The 14,385-nt window shown below is 43.2% G+C and overlaps 1 protein-coding gene across 1 annotated transcript in view; it reads left to right on the forward strand.

Annotated features, from left to right (window-relative positions):
• LOC112110756 (butyrophilin subfamily 3 member A2-like) overlaps positions 1-14,008 on the forward strand; it is a 43,180-nt gene extending 29,172 nt beyond the window's left edge. Inside the window, exons 7-14 of the mRNA XM_026659148.2 lie at positions 1,135-1,155; positions 3,497-3,517; positions 7,728-7,748; positions 9,731-9,751; positions 11,887-11,907; positions 12,945-12,965; positions 13,224-13,244; positions 13,947-14,008. Coding sequence (XP_026514933.2) covers positions 1,135-1,155; positions 3,497-3,517; positions 7,728-7,748; positions 9,731-9,751; positions 11,887-11,907; positions 12,945-12,965; positions 13,224-13,244; positions 13,947-14,008 — 209 coding nt within the window. The remainder of the gene's footprint in view (positions 1-1,134; positions 1,156-3,496; positions 3,518-7,727; positions 7,749-9,730; positions 9,752-11,886; positions 11,908-12,944; positions 12,966-13,223; positions 13,245-13,946) is intronic.
• Positions 14,009-14,385: the final 377 nt, after the last annotated feature.

Raw genomic sequence — 14,385 nt, forward strand, 5'->3', positions numbered from 1 at the left:
AGTTATGGTTGAGGAGACAAGGTCAAAGCCATAGAATGATAGACATGTAAGACTGGAAGGGACTTTGAGACGTCACCTAGTTCATCCCTCCACTCTGTGGTAGAATTAAATAAGAGCATCCCTGACGTGTTTGCCTAACCATTTTTTAAAAACCTCTAACGATGGGGGTTCTTCAGCCTCCCTGATTAACATGGTTACTAGCAGCTCAAACACCGGAAGGTGAATAAGAACACATCATTTATTTAAATCTCACTTTTTAATCCAATCCCATGAGTAGAGGCCTGAGTCAGGCTATTTGAAAATTTGGAGTTGGTAATGCTGATACACCATGTGTGTGATGTATTATACACAAGGGCTATTTGACTGATTAAATACCTATTTTTGTGAAAAAAATCATAATAGAAAACAAAATATTTGAAGAAGTATTCACTGAACTTTCTACAACAACAATATTGTGTGGGGGCAGATACCACGCATGAGATAGTTCATGACAAAAGACAACTTGAGAAAGTTATAACTAGAGTTTGTGTATAGATACACTTTTCAGCCCTGATTTCTGCATCAGTAAACTGGTGTAATGCAAAGATAGGAAGAGGAAACTGAACCCTTTTGGAGTTCAAGAGGTGTTAAACAGATGAAGAACTGCTGAGAAGATGCAGTTATTATGAAAAAAAAAACACTAAGGGTCAGATATTTGGAAGTATTTAGGTGCCTGAATCCCATGAAAATCAATGGGAGTTTGGTATCTAAATATCTTTAAATATCTGGCTCTAAATGCACATCATGTTATCCAGATATGAATTTGTTTTCATTCTTTGAGGCTCGCACATCTTTCTCTAGAATGATTTATGAAGCATTCTTGATGTTCAAGGTTACTACATGACTTACACCGGATTGGATTTGCCTTGATGCTGAAAGTGAATGCAAAATGTGTGTAAAATGTTATTATTCTATTATTGTAGCTTCTTTATGCCATTTTACAGACACAGTGGAATCATTAAGAATGTTTAATAGCATAAAAATAGAATGAAACTATATCATGAGGCTATGGAGACTTTTCTTTAGATATGTATTTACTGAAACCAAAGAGCCTAAGTAATCTAGACTCACTTACACTGGTTTGGTTTGTTTTAGGAAACCTTCATGCAAAAATTGGTAAGTTATTCCCTCTTCTTCACTACATCATACCTGTGTGTGTCTAATAGTGTTTTAATTTAATTATTTCATAGAATTTTTTACAAATAATGAAATGTTTGCGAGTCCCGGCAGACATAATGTCATGGCCTGAAGTGAACGGAAATGTTGCCCTACATTTTCAAATGTGACTACAAGGAATAACTTTGGATACCTTAGTTTTTGGGTGCCAAACTTGAAATCCCCTGGACTGGCTTGATTTGCACTTTCTGAAAATGTAGCCCGATAGCCCTACCAAATCCTTATCACCACGATCCTAATGCCACAGGGTAGAGACGGGACAGAGCAAATAAAGATTGATGAATCACATATAGGCTGTCTAGACTTCACACCACTTGAAGTGAAATGTAGGGTGTATGTAGCTACATATAATAGGGCATATCTACACTTACCAGGGATCGACGCTGCTGCAGTCAATGCAGTGGGGCTCGATTTAGCGGGTGAAGACCCACTAAATCAACCGCAGATTTGTTCTCCGGTCGACTCCAGTACTCCACCAGAACGAGAAGATTAATGTAAGTCGATGGGAGAGCGTCTCCCGTCGACGCAGGGCGGTGCAGACACCGCAGTAAGTCAACCTAAGCTACATGTACTCCTATGTTGTTCACATAGCTGGAGTAGTGTAACTTAGGTCAATTTACCATGGTAGTGTAGACAAGGCCATAGTGAAAAGCAGGCAGTGCCCACACTGCAATGTGGTATGAGTCAGTGAAAGGCTCGGGCAGGGGGGAGGCAGTGAGGAAAGGCTCCAGAAGCAGGGTGACAGCAGGACACTACAGTGCTAAAAACAGCAGTGTAGGTGGGGGAAGAATTGTTTGGGTGTGTAGAGCTGTGTAGAGTTCATAGCCCTGGGGTTCAGGCATGTTTGTACTCTATGCACTTAAGCAGTGCCTCACCATCTACACAGCTATTTGTCCCTGTGCGAGGGGGGCACGCAGTGCTTGTACTCTGCGTGCTTCTGTGAAGAGTGTGTAATGTAGAAGTACCCATAGTAGCCTGAAGTTAGACACCTAAATCCATAGAGAGAGAAATGCCTCAATGTTCACCCATCGCCCAGACAGACGCCCATTGAGTTATGTGCTTAGCATCTCTGCAGTCAGGACACATTTAAATACCTTATGCCCCTGTCCTGCAAACTCTTATGTGTGCACTTACGCATGTGCAGAAACACATGCTGGATCAGTGTTGACAGAGTGAGATTTTCTAAGATGCCTAAGCGTGCATTTTCACTAGGAAAACAAGAAGCTAACATTGGTACTTACATGTGTTAGCTAACCAGAGGTAAAATCCCTGATGAAGACAAAGCCTGTTGTATTTTTAACAGGAGTTAGCAGGTCATGGTGAAATTATTGAAACAGAACATTGATTGACATGAACTGAAATAAAGTTTTGTTTTTCAGTTGGAAGTTCAGAGGATTTTTTTGACTTTTTGTCTTGATTTGAGCTGGGAAGAAAAGTTGAGCTCTTGAAAATACTTTTTTTTTTAAGTTATTCATAGTTTTAATGATAAGAATACAGTAAGGGGGGAGGGGCGTTAGCCAGTTGCTTTTGAATAATAACTGACATACAGTCTGCTCAAATATATTTGGGAGTGGTCTCACGAAACACAATCTGCTGAACAAGTCCGTAGTTCTTGAGACGTTTTGAGGGGCAAGAAAACTGTTTCCCATCCAGTTCTAGAATTGTGTACAGGTCAGCCCCCAAGCAGATGAGTAACTTCACTCCCATATATATTTTCAGGATTGGCCATACATCTAAAGCACATTGACAAATAATTACTGGGAAAGTCTAAGTATCATAAGTTGCTACTAATAAAGAGCTAATTGAGCTGGAAGGATAAGGTTTGCATTGGTAGTGGTGGTAAACGTTGATAAGATTTCCACAGATAATAGAAGTTTACAGGTAGGCAAAGTAATAAAAATGCTGCTTGAGAACTTAGGGTTTGATTTAAGGATCTCGACTTTGTCTCTTTGGACACGCAAGGTTGAGAATTTGGGTTTGAATGGTTATAAAGATTTACCTTTCTCAATCTCATGTCTAGTGTCCTCAGATTATTGTCTGACACCGCTCCCACCCCAATTTCCCTCGGCTGTCGGAATTCAGATAGATAAATATACAAAGCTTAAAATAAACATTATCCATCAAGATTTAAAACAATGGAATTCTGCCAAGCACAAGAGCCATGTAAATGATTAAAATGCTTAGAACAAAAACTGTCCTTTCACTCGGTATGCACTCAAACAGAAGCTCAGTGTTGTGATCTTTCTTTTTTCACTCTGCTTTATCTATCTTCTTTCCTTAGGGAAGATCCAGGCTGAAAAACGTAAGTTACATTCTTCTTAGTATAATCTTCTGTGCACATTTGTATCCTTTTGATTTGGTTTAATCTACTCACCACGGGCTAGGTCCTAAAAGAGATTTAAGTGTTGCAATTCCTAACTCTAGACAGAGAGAGAGAGCCCCCCACCTCACTATATCCATAATGCTCACACCACGTCACGAAGAAACCCTGTCCTTTTTCCAATTGGGTGGGTGCTGCCAGCCCAGGCCAGGTGAAAGAGGGCTTCTCTGGGGCTGCAGGAGGTATAAATTCCCTCCAACTCTTCTGCTCAGCAGCCCTCTTCCCTTTCAACCTGCTTCAGCCACTTGGAGCTCAGTGGTTAAAGCCGTCACCTGGGCGGTGGGAGAGCTGTTTTCAAATCCCTGTTCTGCCTGATTAGGAGCAGGGACTTGAACTTGGGTCTCCCACACCCTAGGTGAGTGCCCTAGCAACTGGGACAGATGCACACACACTCACTTTCTCACTTTCACTCACCCTTCCTGATCTGGTGGCTCATAACTTTTTTGTGCATAATGTGTGATCTGGGCATGCCTACTGGATCAGGCCCCACAGGCTAGACAGGGGAATGCCTAGCCAGAATATCTCCCCAAGCCTTAGGTCTGAACTAAGGCACTGAGCATCTCTGTGCCACCAGGACTTAGGCAGTTGTGTGCATGCCCAAAGGCAGAAGCTTGGGTGCCTAGGGAATTTAAACACCTATAGGATTGGGGAGAAGGCAACCGGCAGAGCCTTCTCTGTGAGAGCTCTGGAACTTGCCCCCTTTATGCAATAGTCTGTGTCACACTGCCTGATATGGGACATAGCAAGAGCTCCAGTCTCAGGTCAGACTTCCAGAAAACAGGGCATGTGCCCCCAATTGATGGTGAAAAGAATATACCAAGCCAGTAACAAATGGGTGCTTCCAAATTACTATACTAGTTATTATGAACCACACACAGTCCCCTTCAGGCCCTCTAGCCCCTCATGCACCACCCAGACAAACCAGACTTCTGTGATGCATGATTAAAACCAGAAATCACATATATTAGGTTCTTCCAGATCTTACCCCAAAATCACACTAATAGCCAGTCCCTTAGCAACTAAAAATAAAGGTTTATTAATAGTTTTGAAAAGGAAGAGAGTTGAGATTAAAATGAATCAGATACATTGCAGTTGGTTTCAGAGTCTGGAGGTCAGGATAATAGCAGTGATGTTAAATCTGCTAGCTTACAATAAGTCTCTGGTTCATCCCAAATACTGGGGTCCTCAGTCCATTGTTCAAAGCTCTTCTTTGTTAGAAATTGTTGTCCAGAAATGTGGAACAGGAAAGAGGCAAAGAAATTATGTCACCGTCTCCACTTTTATACCCTCAACCTGTATGCATGGAAAGTTACTGGCACAAACATGGAGTCAGGGATCACATGTCTTAGGTGCCCCGCTGAGTCACTGGGCCTCCATTGTGCATATGCTCTCTGCAGCATCCTCTGGAGATGCCCACTGGAAGAGTTGATTCTCCTTAATAACCCATCAACCATGGCTGGCTGGTCTCGATGTAAATCTGTCATGTGGGTGCCTCCACCCTGTTGGAATCCTCTGCTGCCCTGCCTGATGTCTAGAGTGTAGTTACAGGGCAGTATTCTCCTGGTCCCAGGCTCCCTAATGGAGCTGGGGCCCTCATCAATATTCCCTAGCTGGTCATCAGACCCAGTCATTTGATGCTGCTCAGTGGGTCTGATGATTCCCAGGACCTGCCTATTGGGCTTCTCCAAGGAGTAGGGCTGTCTGGTCCCTGCCCCTCTGGCCCTTAAAGGGGCAGCTGGCCTGTTACAGAGAGGGTGTGTCCCCAGGATGATGGGGGTGGAACGAGCTTTTTGTAGCTGCTGGCTGCCCATGTTGGCTTCCTTTCCTGTTGAATGTTCTTTTTCATTGCTTCTGTGGTGTCAGGTTTTTATACTAGTTACAATTAGAGCTTCGGTATTGGTGTCTTTATCCAACAATAAGTAAACAGAAGCGCAAAGCTAAGCTTATTAATCTGTATGGAACGAGAGCAGAATGGATAAAGATTCAGTTACAGAATCAAATGAATATTAAATGCTGATATAATCTGATTCAAAAAAGCACTGATATCCTTTGAAGTTAAGTGCATGTGTATTCCAATTGACTTTGATGTGCTTAGACCCAAGCATGTGCTTAAATGCTTTTCTGAATTGACACCATTGATATAATATAGACCTGTGACATGCAAGAAGAAAAAATCTAAACCTGTCCTACTTTTATTTTCAAAAGCACCCATTGCTTTGCTCTTATTGAATGGGAGTTTCACCATTGACTAACTTCAGCGGGAGCAGAGCTAGAGTAACTCTACTCATAATCTGTATAGTAAAGACAGAAGAACAGCTAACGATTCAGGTACAGAACCAAATCAATATTAAAGGCTCAAGTCATGTTAGCCAACTAGAGGGATTAGCATTGTAGGAGCTGATCCTGCAGTCCTTGCACACTGTACACTGCAGTGAAGCCAGCCGGAGGTTAGGGTATGTGAAAAAGCAGATTTGGTGTGAATCCTACAGGTCATTCAGAACTGTCAATGGCTGAAAGTATTCATTTGTTTGATAGCTAATCGTAGTGAATCCACAAGCACCCTAGTTGCCACCTACCACCCCACACTGGAACCCAGATGGGGTATCAAACAACTACAACCCATACTGAAGAGGGACCTCAGCCTGAAAGAAATCTGTCCTAAACCCCTCTTCTGTCCTTCAGACAACCTCCCCAGTCTCTCCAAGCTCATCATCAGAACAAAGCTCCACACAGACCAGGACACGCCAAGTCAAAGCAGCACCAGACCCTGCCAGAGCAGATGCAAAACCTGCAGCCGTATCTCCATTACTACAATGATCAATCCCCCACAACACTTTCAAGGTCCATGAATCCTACACAGGCCTATCACAACAACATGTGCACTAAATGCCCCATCCCATCAGCTATGTCTATGTCTACACTACAACTTATGTTGGCAACATACATTACACTGACATAAGCGCTGGTGTGGACAGTCAGTGCTATGTTAGCGGGAGAGCTTCTCCTGCCAACATAGCTTCTGCTGCTCGCGGGGACTGGTGGAGTTAAGCTGAAGGGAGCGGTCTCTCCCATCATTTTACAACAGCTACATTAGAGAGCTTACGGCGGGGGTCGGTGCAGCTGCGCTGCTGTGAACTCTACTGCAGCTGTGCCAGACAATCACTAGATTCTCAGGCTTTGTCTACACTGCCAACTGAACGACAAAATGTTTGTCGTTCACAGGTGCTTTAAAAAGCCCCCTCCCCCCCAAAAAAGACACTCATAGGGGATGGAAGTATTTTGTCGGCAAAAGTGCCGACAAACAGCATTTGCAGTGCCAGATTTTTAGTGACACGCTAAAAGTTGTGTAGTGTAGACAAGCCCTCAGATGAACTCTGAGAAAACTGATAAAAGACAAAAACACCCTATCACCTGGGGTGAACATTTTTCACAAAACAATCACTCTATATCTAAACCTGCACAATACTTTCAAAAGACTTTCATAACTCTGCTAGCTACTAAAATCATGGATTGCACAGAGACACTGGATTTTGGCTTATTACAACAATGCATAACTCACTAACTCTTTCTTTTTGTCCTGTGACTGCAGGTGTTACTGGGACACTACCTTGAATGGTCCCTTACAATATATGCTAACTAATCTGTTCCACCTTGCCTTTAGCTATGAGCTCAGAGTACCTTTCCTAGACCTGAAGAAGAGGTCTGGGTGGCTCAAAATCTTGTCTCTCTTCCCAACAGAGGTTAATCCAATAAAAGATATTAACTCACCCACCTTGTATCATGAATCCAAATGTAATTCATTCATAGATTTAAGGCTGGAAGGGACCATCAGATCATCTAGTCTGACCTCCTGCATAACACAAGCCAGAATATTTCACCCAGTTACCCCGGTATTGAGTCCAATGCTCTGTGTTCGGCAGATCTTTCAGAAAGACATCCAGTCGTGGTCTGAAGACATCAAGAGATGGAGAATCCATCACTTCCCTTGGTAGTTTGTTGCAGTGGTGGAAGTTCTAATTTGATTAATGGTTTTCTTGAAACTGTAAATCAAAATAAAATGAAAAACTCCTTAATATCTCTTTTCAGTGAAAAAAATCTTAAATAATGTATTTATCCATTTGTTTTATTTTAGGGAAACTTCTTGAAAATATCAGTAAGTTTCATTCCCCTCCCCCAATATCACCTCATATGTGAAGTTGTGCGCTGCTAAGTTTTTAATTTAAGGGACAAGGTCAACTGGAAAACCACAGGTAATGTCAATAACTTATTAACAGTAATCCCCACGCTATGTTATGGGAAGTCATAATGCAATCGGAATTTTAAAATACTTTCAAGGACTGACCTTTCACTTATTCCTGTATAGCTCCTACTCCCAATGAAACTGAAGGGAGTCGGAGGTTTCCAAAGAATGAAGGTTTACAAAGGACTAGTGAGCAGTAAGAAATACCTAGCTCTTATGTGAAGAGATTTCGTCAGTAGATCGCAAAGCACTTTAGAGTTCATGATCATGAAACTGAGGCACAGAAGGGACAACTAACATGCCCAGGTCTCCCAGCCGGCCAGTGGCAGAACCACGATTAGAACTCATGTCACCTGAGTTTCGGTGCTGTGTCTGCTAGGCCACACTGCCTCTCTAGTAATAATTAGTGATCAGGCCTAAACATATTGCACCATTCCAAACTGTAACCCTTTGAAAGTAATGCTCCCGTCCTTCAGACACTTGTGTTCATGAGAACAGGCCAAGGAAACCATCGTGCACTTTTCACCTGCATTCTTAGGCTGTGTCTACAGCAGGAGCACTTTACTGGTACAGGAATACCAGTATATTGTAGTGGGAAAGCATTCCTAGTGCAGATGGCGCTTGTGCCAGCAAAGCTGCGCTTTGTACTGATATAGTAAAGCCACCCCCACAAGCAATACTGGTAATAGCACTGTTTTGCCATTATAACTGGATCTCCACAGCACAGCCGTGTCAGTCAGGGATCACACCTCCCCACAAGGGCAGTGGGTATAATAGGCCAAGGGAGGCTAAGCCTTCCCAAACAGGATGCAGGGCACCCCCCTTTGGAGCTGCCCCGCTGGCTTGCTGCCTTTGGAGCATTGCCCCTGAAAGGGTGCTCGGCCCATGTCCCTGCCCACACTCCACCCTGACATCCCCCTCCTGCATTCTGCATTCCCCCATGACACCACTACCCACACTGCTCCTCTTCCTGCCTTGCCTCTTACCCCATGGCCCCTCCACCCACCACTCACACTTCTCTGTCCCTTCCCCTGCACCCCCATACTTCTGCACCCATTTCCCCTGATTCCCCCCTGCCACCTTCTTGCGACTCTTCACCCCCGGAGAGGCAGAGAGGCACTGGTGACAGGACGGGGGCCCTTGGGTGAGGGGGCAGAGCGGCACGGGTGGCAGGGCCCCTCGAGTGGAGAGGTGTGGGTGGTGGGACCTCTTGGGGGAGGGGGCCGAGCAGGAGCAGGACCTGGGGTGGAGTGGGGGTGGAGTCTATACTCGGGGTCTCGGGGGAGGAGGCTGAGCAAGGCTGGCCTCAGGTGGGGTGGGGTGGTGTCCACAGTCCAGGCGCCGGTGGCCCCTCCCACTTCTAGGGAGCTTCCAGCGCTCTGGCTTAGCCTCCCCAAATGTGGGAGTGGGACGAGGCAGGGCAGGAGTGGGGATTTGGGGGGGTGGAGCCTGGGGCAGAGCAGGGGTCGAGCAACCCAGGGAACTCGGGAAGTTGGCGCCTCTGTCTCCCCACACTCCTGGCTGACATAGCTATGCCAACCGGCGTCTGTGGTGTAGATCTGCTCTTACTGTTCTACAAAGAAAATATGACCAGAAGCCCTGATCCTGCAGACCCTATCTTCACTGCTGTGCATTGTCCCCGGGAAATCAACAGTAATTCTGGTGCCCAGGCTACAGACACTTATGCACACACTGAGCTTTCTTCTCAAGGTGTTGTCCCGTTGAAGTCAATGGCGCTCAGCAGGGTTACAGTAAACTGCCCATTCGGGATTGGGGTCAAAGTAGATTAATTCGAGTGCTTGTAATGAAAGCTGACCTTGAGGTCCATATGCAATGAAACAACGCTCTTGACAGTCTTTCATTTACTTATCTATTTCTTTCCCTTTTTTTTCAAGGTGAACTCCAAGAAGAAATTAGTAAGTTATAACCTCCTCTAATGCAATAGTTTGTATGGAGTTGCATCCTAGGCTGTGTCTACACTGGCAATTGAACAACAAAACTTTTGTCATTCAGAGGTGTTAACCCCCTTCCCCCCTGAAAGACAAACGTTTTGCCATGACAAGTGCCAGTGTGAACAGCACGTTGTTGGCAGGAGCACTCTGCTGCCAACAGAGTGAACGCTGCTCATTGGCAGTGGAAGTATTTTGTCAGCAAAAGAGCCAACAAACAGCGGCGACGCTGCCCGACTTTTAGCAACAGGGCTTTGTCGACAGTCATGTCGCTAAAAGCTGCGTAGTGTAGACAATGCCCTAGTAAGTACTGTAGGATTCATTTACCTGTAGGGAAATGACGTGACACCCAGGCTTTGTCAATAAATTTAAAGTCTGGGATTTTCAAAAGCGCCTAAGGCAATTAGGCACCCACTTTCCACTGAATGTCAATGAAACAAGTGTCCTTTACACACTTAAACTGCTCGGAATATCCAAGCTCAGATCAACTCTTTGGAACAGCGTCTGTCTTTATTCTGTGTTTGTACAGCACCTAGCACAATGGGGTCTTGACCCAGGACTGGAGCTCCTCTGAACTACCCAATGCAAATAATAAATCACTAATAGACGTGCTGGCTCCTATTTTCAGCTGTGGCCAGAGGAGGACATAAAAGAACCAGTTATGGCTCCCTGACTCTGGGACCAGCCCTGCAGACCCAGAATAGGTATAATCTGTGTCATTCTGGTCGTTTTCCAGCCCCGGTACAACTTCTCCCCCAGAGACTGCTGAGGGGCTGGTTCAGAAGTTGAGTACACCAGCACTGGGCCTGCTAGGGACTCTGTCACACCAGAGAAGCCTTCAGCTTGGGACATCCAATTGCTTTTTAGTCTAGACATCAAAAGGGCCCACAAAGTATCAGAAAATCCAGTCCCCTGCCTCAGCCACATCATTATTAATTATTGTTTTAAAAATGCTAGAATGTGTTGCCCAAGTTGTAATCTTCGCCATAAGGTGTACAGCTTGGCTGGTTTTTTTGTTTTGTTTTTGTTTTTTTTTTGTTTTGTTTTGTTTTGGGGGGGGATTGTAAATTCACTGAAATACGTTTTCAAGGCACTGAAACTATTTGCAAATTTGTGTTGAATTCACTGAATAATTTCAACTGAAAACACTGAAGAATTCAGAAATGGTAAAATGGTTTGTTTCAAAAATGTGAATTCAAATCAATATTTCATTTCAAAAGTGTCAATTTGAATCCATATTTTGTTTCAAAATAGCAATTCAAATTGGTATTCAAAACATTTTTTTCAATCAAACTTTTTTTTTTTTTTTTCATTTTGTGAAGGAAAAAAAAAAACTGAAAAAAAAAAAGTTGGGGGGGGGAAATGTTCAGTTTGGCCTCTGAACAGAAAAATCAACTATTCACTGAGCTGCACAGCTGGTGACAACTCTAATTCTATTAACCAGAAAAGTAGAAAAACAAGCCATAGCCTCAAATTGTTAGTAAAGTATTAGTGATTTTAAGGCCTAGTTTTTCATTCCTTCCACGTGAAGAACTCCCAGAGTAGATAATAGGAGTTTGGGATGCACAAAAAAATGGGAAAAAATCAGTAACAAGTGAGTAGACAAAAACATATTTTACCCATCAAAATAGTAATGCTTTTAAAATAATTTTAAGAACTCAACCCCACACAGGATTACACATATGAATAATGCTCTTCCCGTGCATAAGGGTTTGCAAATTGGGCACATCTAACACATTTTTGACATGTAATCTAGGGTGCATACTGGGAAACATATACAATACATCTCTACCTCGATATAATGCTGTCCTCGGGAGCCAAAAAATCTTACCGCATTATAGATGAAACCGCGTTATATCGAACTTGCTTTGATCCACCGGAGTGCGCAGCCCTGCCCCCCCCCCACGCCTCCGGAGCACTGCTTTACTGCGTTATATCCGAATTCTTGTTATATTGGGTCGTGTTAGATCGGGGTAGAGGTTTAATAAGAATGAATAATTTTGTGCTTATAATGAAAACTGTCTTTCATATCTGCAGGCACCTGGACAGGAGCAGGGCATTATATTTATTTTTATCTGTTTTGCTTTTTCTTCTTTCCTTAGGGAGATTGCAGGCAGAAATTGGTAAGTTAGCTTTTTCCTCGTATTCCCTTTTGTAAATGTCCTCTCATATTAAGAATTGTAACTCTATTCTCCAGTGCAGTCCCCCTCCCTCCCAAGGTTCACTATGCACCAAGGTCACCAAAAGGCAATGGGAGAAACATGAAAAGGATCAGAAATAAAGGTTTCCAACAGAAACTCTGATGCTGTTTTATTGTTCGCTGTAGCATCCAATTAAGCATAGCACCTAAGCAAGTGTTTAACTTTAATCTTGAAACACATGCTTAAGTGCTTTCCTGAATTGGGGCCATAACGTAATAGAGTTGTGGCATACAAGGGACAGTCTAAACCTATTAGAGTGGCATTATCAAAAGCACGCAGGACTGGCCTAAATTTGCTCTTACTGAAGTCAATGGTGAAACTCCCACTAACTTCAGTGGGAACAGAGCTAGGAAAATACTACCCTTAATCTTTATAGTAAAAGCAACAGAACTAATAAAGACCCAGAGAATTGTAGAAATGCAGAACTGGAAGGGACCTGAAGAGGTCTTCTAGTCCTGCCACTTCCCCCCATCCTGCCTTGGTACATGTGGGTGAAGCATTTACCTAGACCATCCCTGAAGGTGCTTGTCTGACCTGTTCTTAAAAACCTCCAGTGATAGAGATTTCACAACCTCCCTAGCTAGAGAAGCAAATAAATATTGAAGGCTCAAGTCATATCAACAAACTATTAGCATTTTAGGATTTGATCCTGCAGTCTTTGCACTCTCGATTGCCAGTGAAGCCAACAGGAGATTAGGGTCTGTGAAGCAGGATTGGCCTGAATTCTACAAATAATTCAGAGCTGTAAACCTTTGAAAGGATTGATCTGTATGTGTAGTGAATCCATAAGGGTAATGCAACATGAAAGAAAATGTTAGTACTGATGATCTTGATACTGGGAATTCATGTAAAAATGCAAAAAAAATCCTTGAAATTTTTATTCACTGAAAGTTCTTAAATAATTTAAATGAAAATATAAATTAATGATATAATTTGTATTTGTTTTTGTTTTATTTTAGGGAAACACCTTGACAATATCAGTAAGTTCTATTTTTCTTCTAATGCAACATCTTACATGAAGTTTTAGTCAGGAAAGAAAAATCCCATGTAATAACAATTGAACCCAGATATTGCAAAGACTTAAGCCAATAAGTAATTTTACGCAATTCAGTGGGACAACTACACTACACATGATTCTGAATAAGTGTTTGCAGGATCAGGCCTAAATCTGGATGCACTCGGATAAAATATTACAAGCTTCTAATTATTTATGTGGATTTCTTTCTCTCTCTTTTTAGGTGAACTCCATGAAGAAATTAGTAAGTTATATTTCCCCCAGTGGAAACTTTTTTTGGAAGGTGTTACTTTCCATTATAACATAATTTTATTTTTCTACCCTCAAAGTTCCTGCAGCTTTAGATTAGACATACAGTGAATGATTTGATGTAAAGAGGCAATGTGAGAAAATGTTTAAGTGACTAGAAGTCAGGGTACTGACTCAGAATGCTGGAGCAGCGCCTGGGCAGAGAAGTTGGGGAGGAATCAATAATGCTCTCTGGCCAGTTCTACACAGACCCCAGTCTTACTGTAGAGTAGAGTCGAGGGGTGGAATTTTTCAACCAATTTTATTTTTTAGGGAAAAAAAGGAAATTCAGTGACATTAAAATGTTTTGAGAAGTCATGCTGAATTTGCCAAATTGTTTGGGTGTAAAAAATCTGAAGGAATTGAAATGTTTTGTTTTCACATTTTCAAAATGAAACATTGAATTTTTGATTCAAAGTGACTTTTTGTTTTGAAAGTTCCTTTATTTTATTTTTTTAAGAAAATGCTTGAAATCAGAACAAGACATTTCCTTTCAGATCAAACAAAATATCTTGGTCAACCTGGAACTAATTTTTTACTGACCTTTTTTTTCACTGAAAGTAACTAAATAAAACATCTTTGTGGTTCAACCTGAAATGCACCCTTCCCACTAATTCTTTGGAATTGCTGAGATCTGACAAACCTATTATTCACCCAGCTTTAGATTACAGCAGCCTATGGGCTATTCGAATCCATACCACCTGGCTGCAGCTCCTCTAAGTCTTGTCCACCAGCCAGATGTTACCAGCAGGCAGTGCTTTCTAGCCACACCCCCCACTGCTTATTTGTTGCATGGCCCCATTGCGGTGGGCTGCAGAGTGGTTGTGCAGAAGCAGCCCACGCTTGTTCAAATCCTGCTAGGGACTTGCCCAGGCTGGGGAAGACATCAGCTGCTTCCTGGCTCTTTTGAACAACTCACATGACATGAAGGCTCTAGACAGGGCCGGCTCTGGCTTTTTCGCAGCCCCAGGCGAAAAAGCCTCCGGCCGTCGTCCCCCCACGGGGGGGAGGGCGGCCGGAGCCCCGGGGGGAGGGCAGCGAGCCCCGGCGGGGGCTCCGCTCTCCCCCCGGCGGCCGGGGGCAGGGCGCCGGGGGGG

Source organism: Terrapene carolina, unplaced genomic scaffold, assembly GCF_002925995.2.
Source record: "Terrapene carolina triunguis isolate 2854851 unplaced genomic scaffold, T_m_triunguis-2.0 Scaffold589, whole genome shotgun sequence".
NCBI lineage: Eukaryota > Metazoa > Chordata > Testudines > Emydidae > Terrapene > Terrapene triunguis.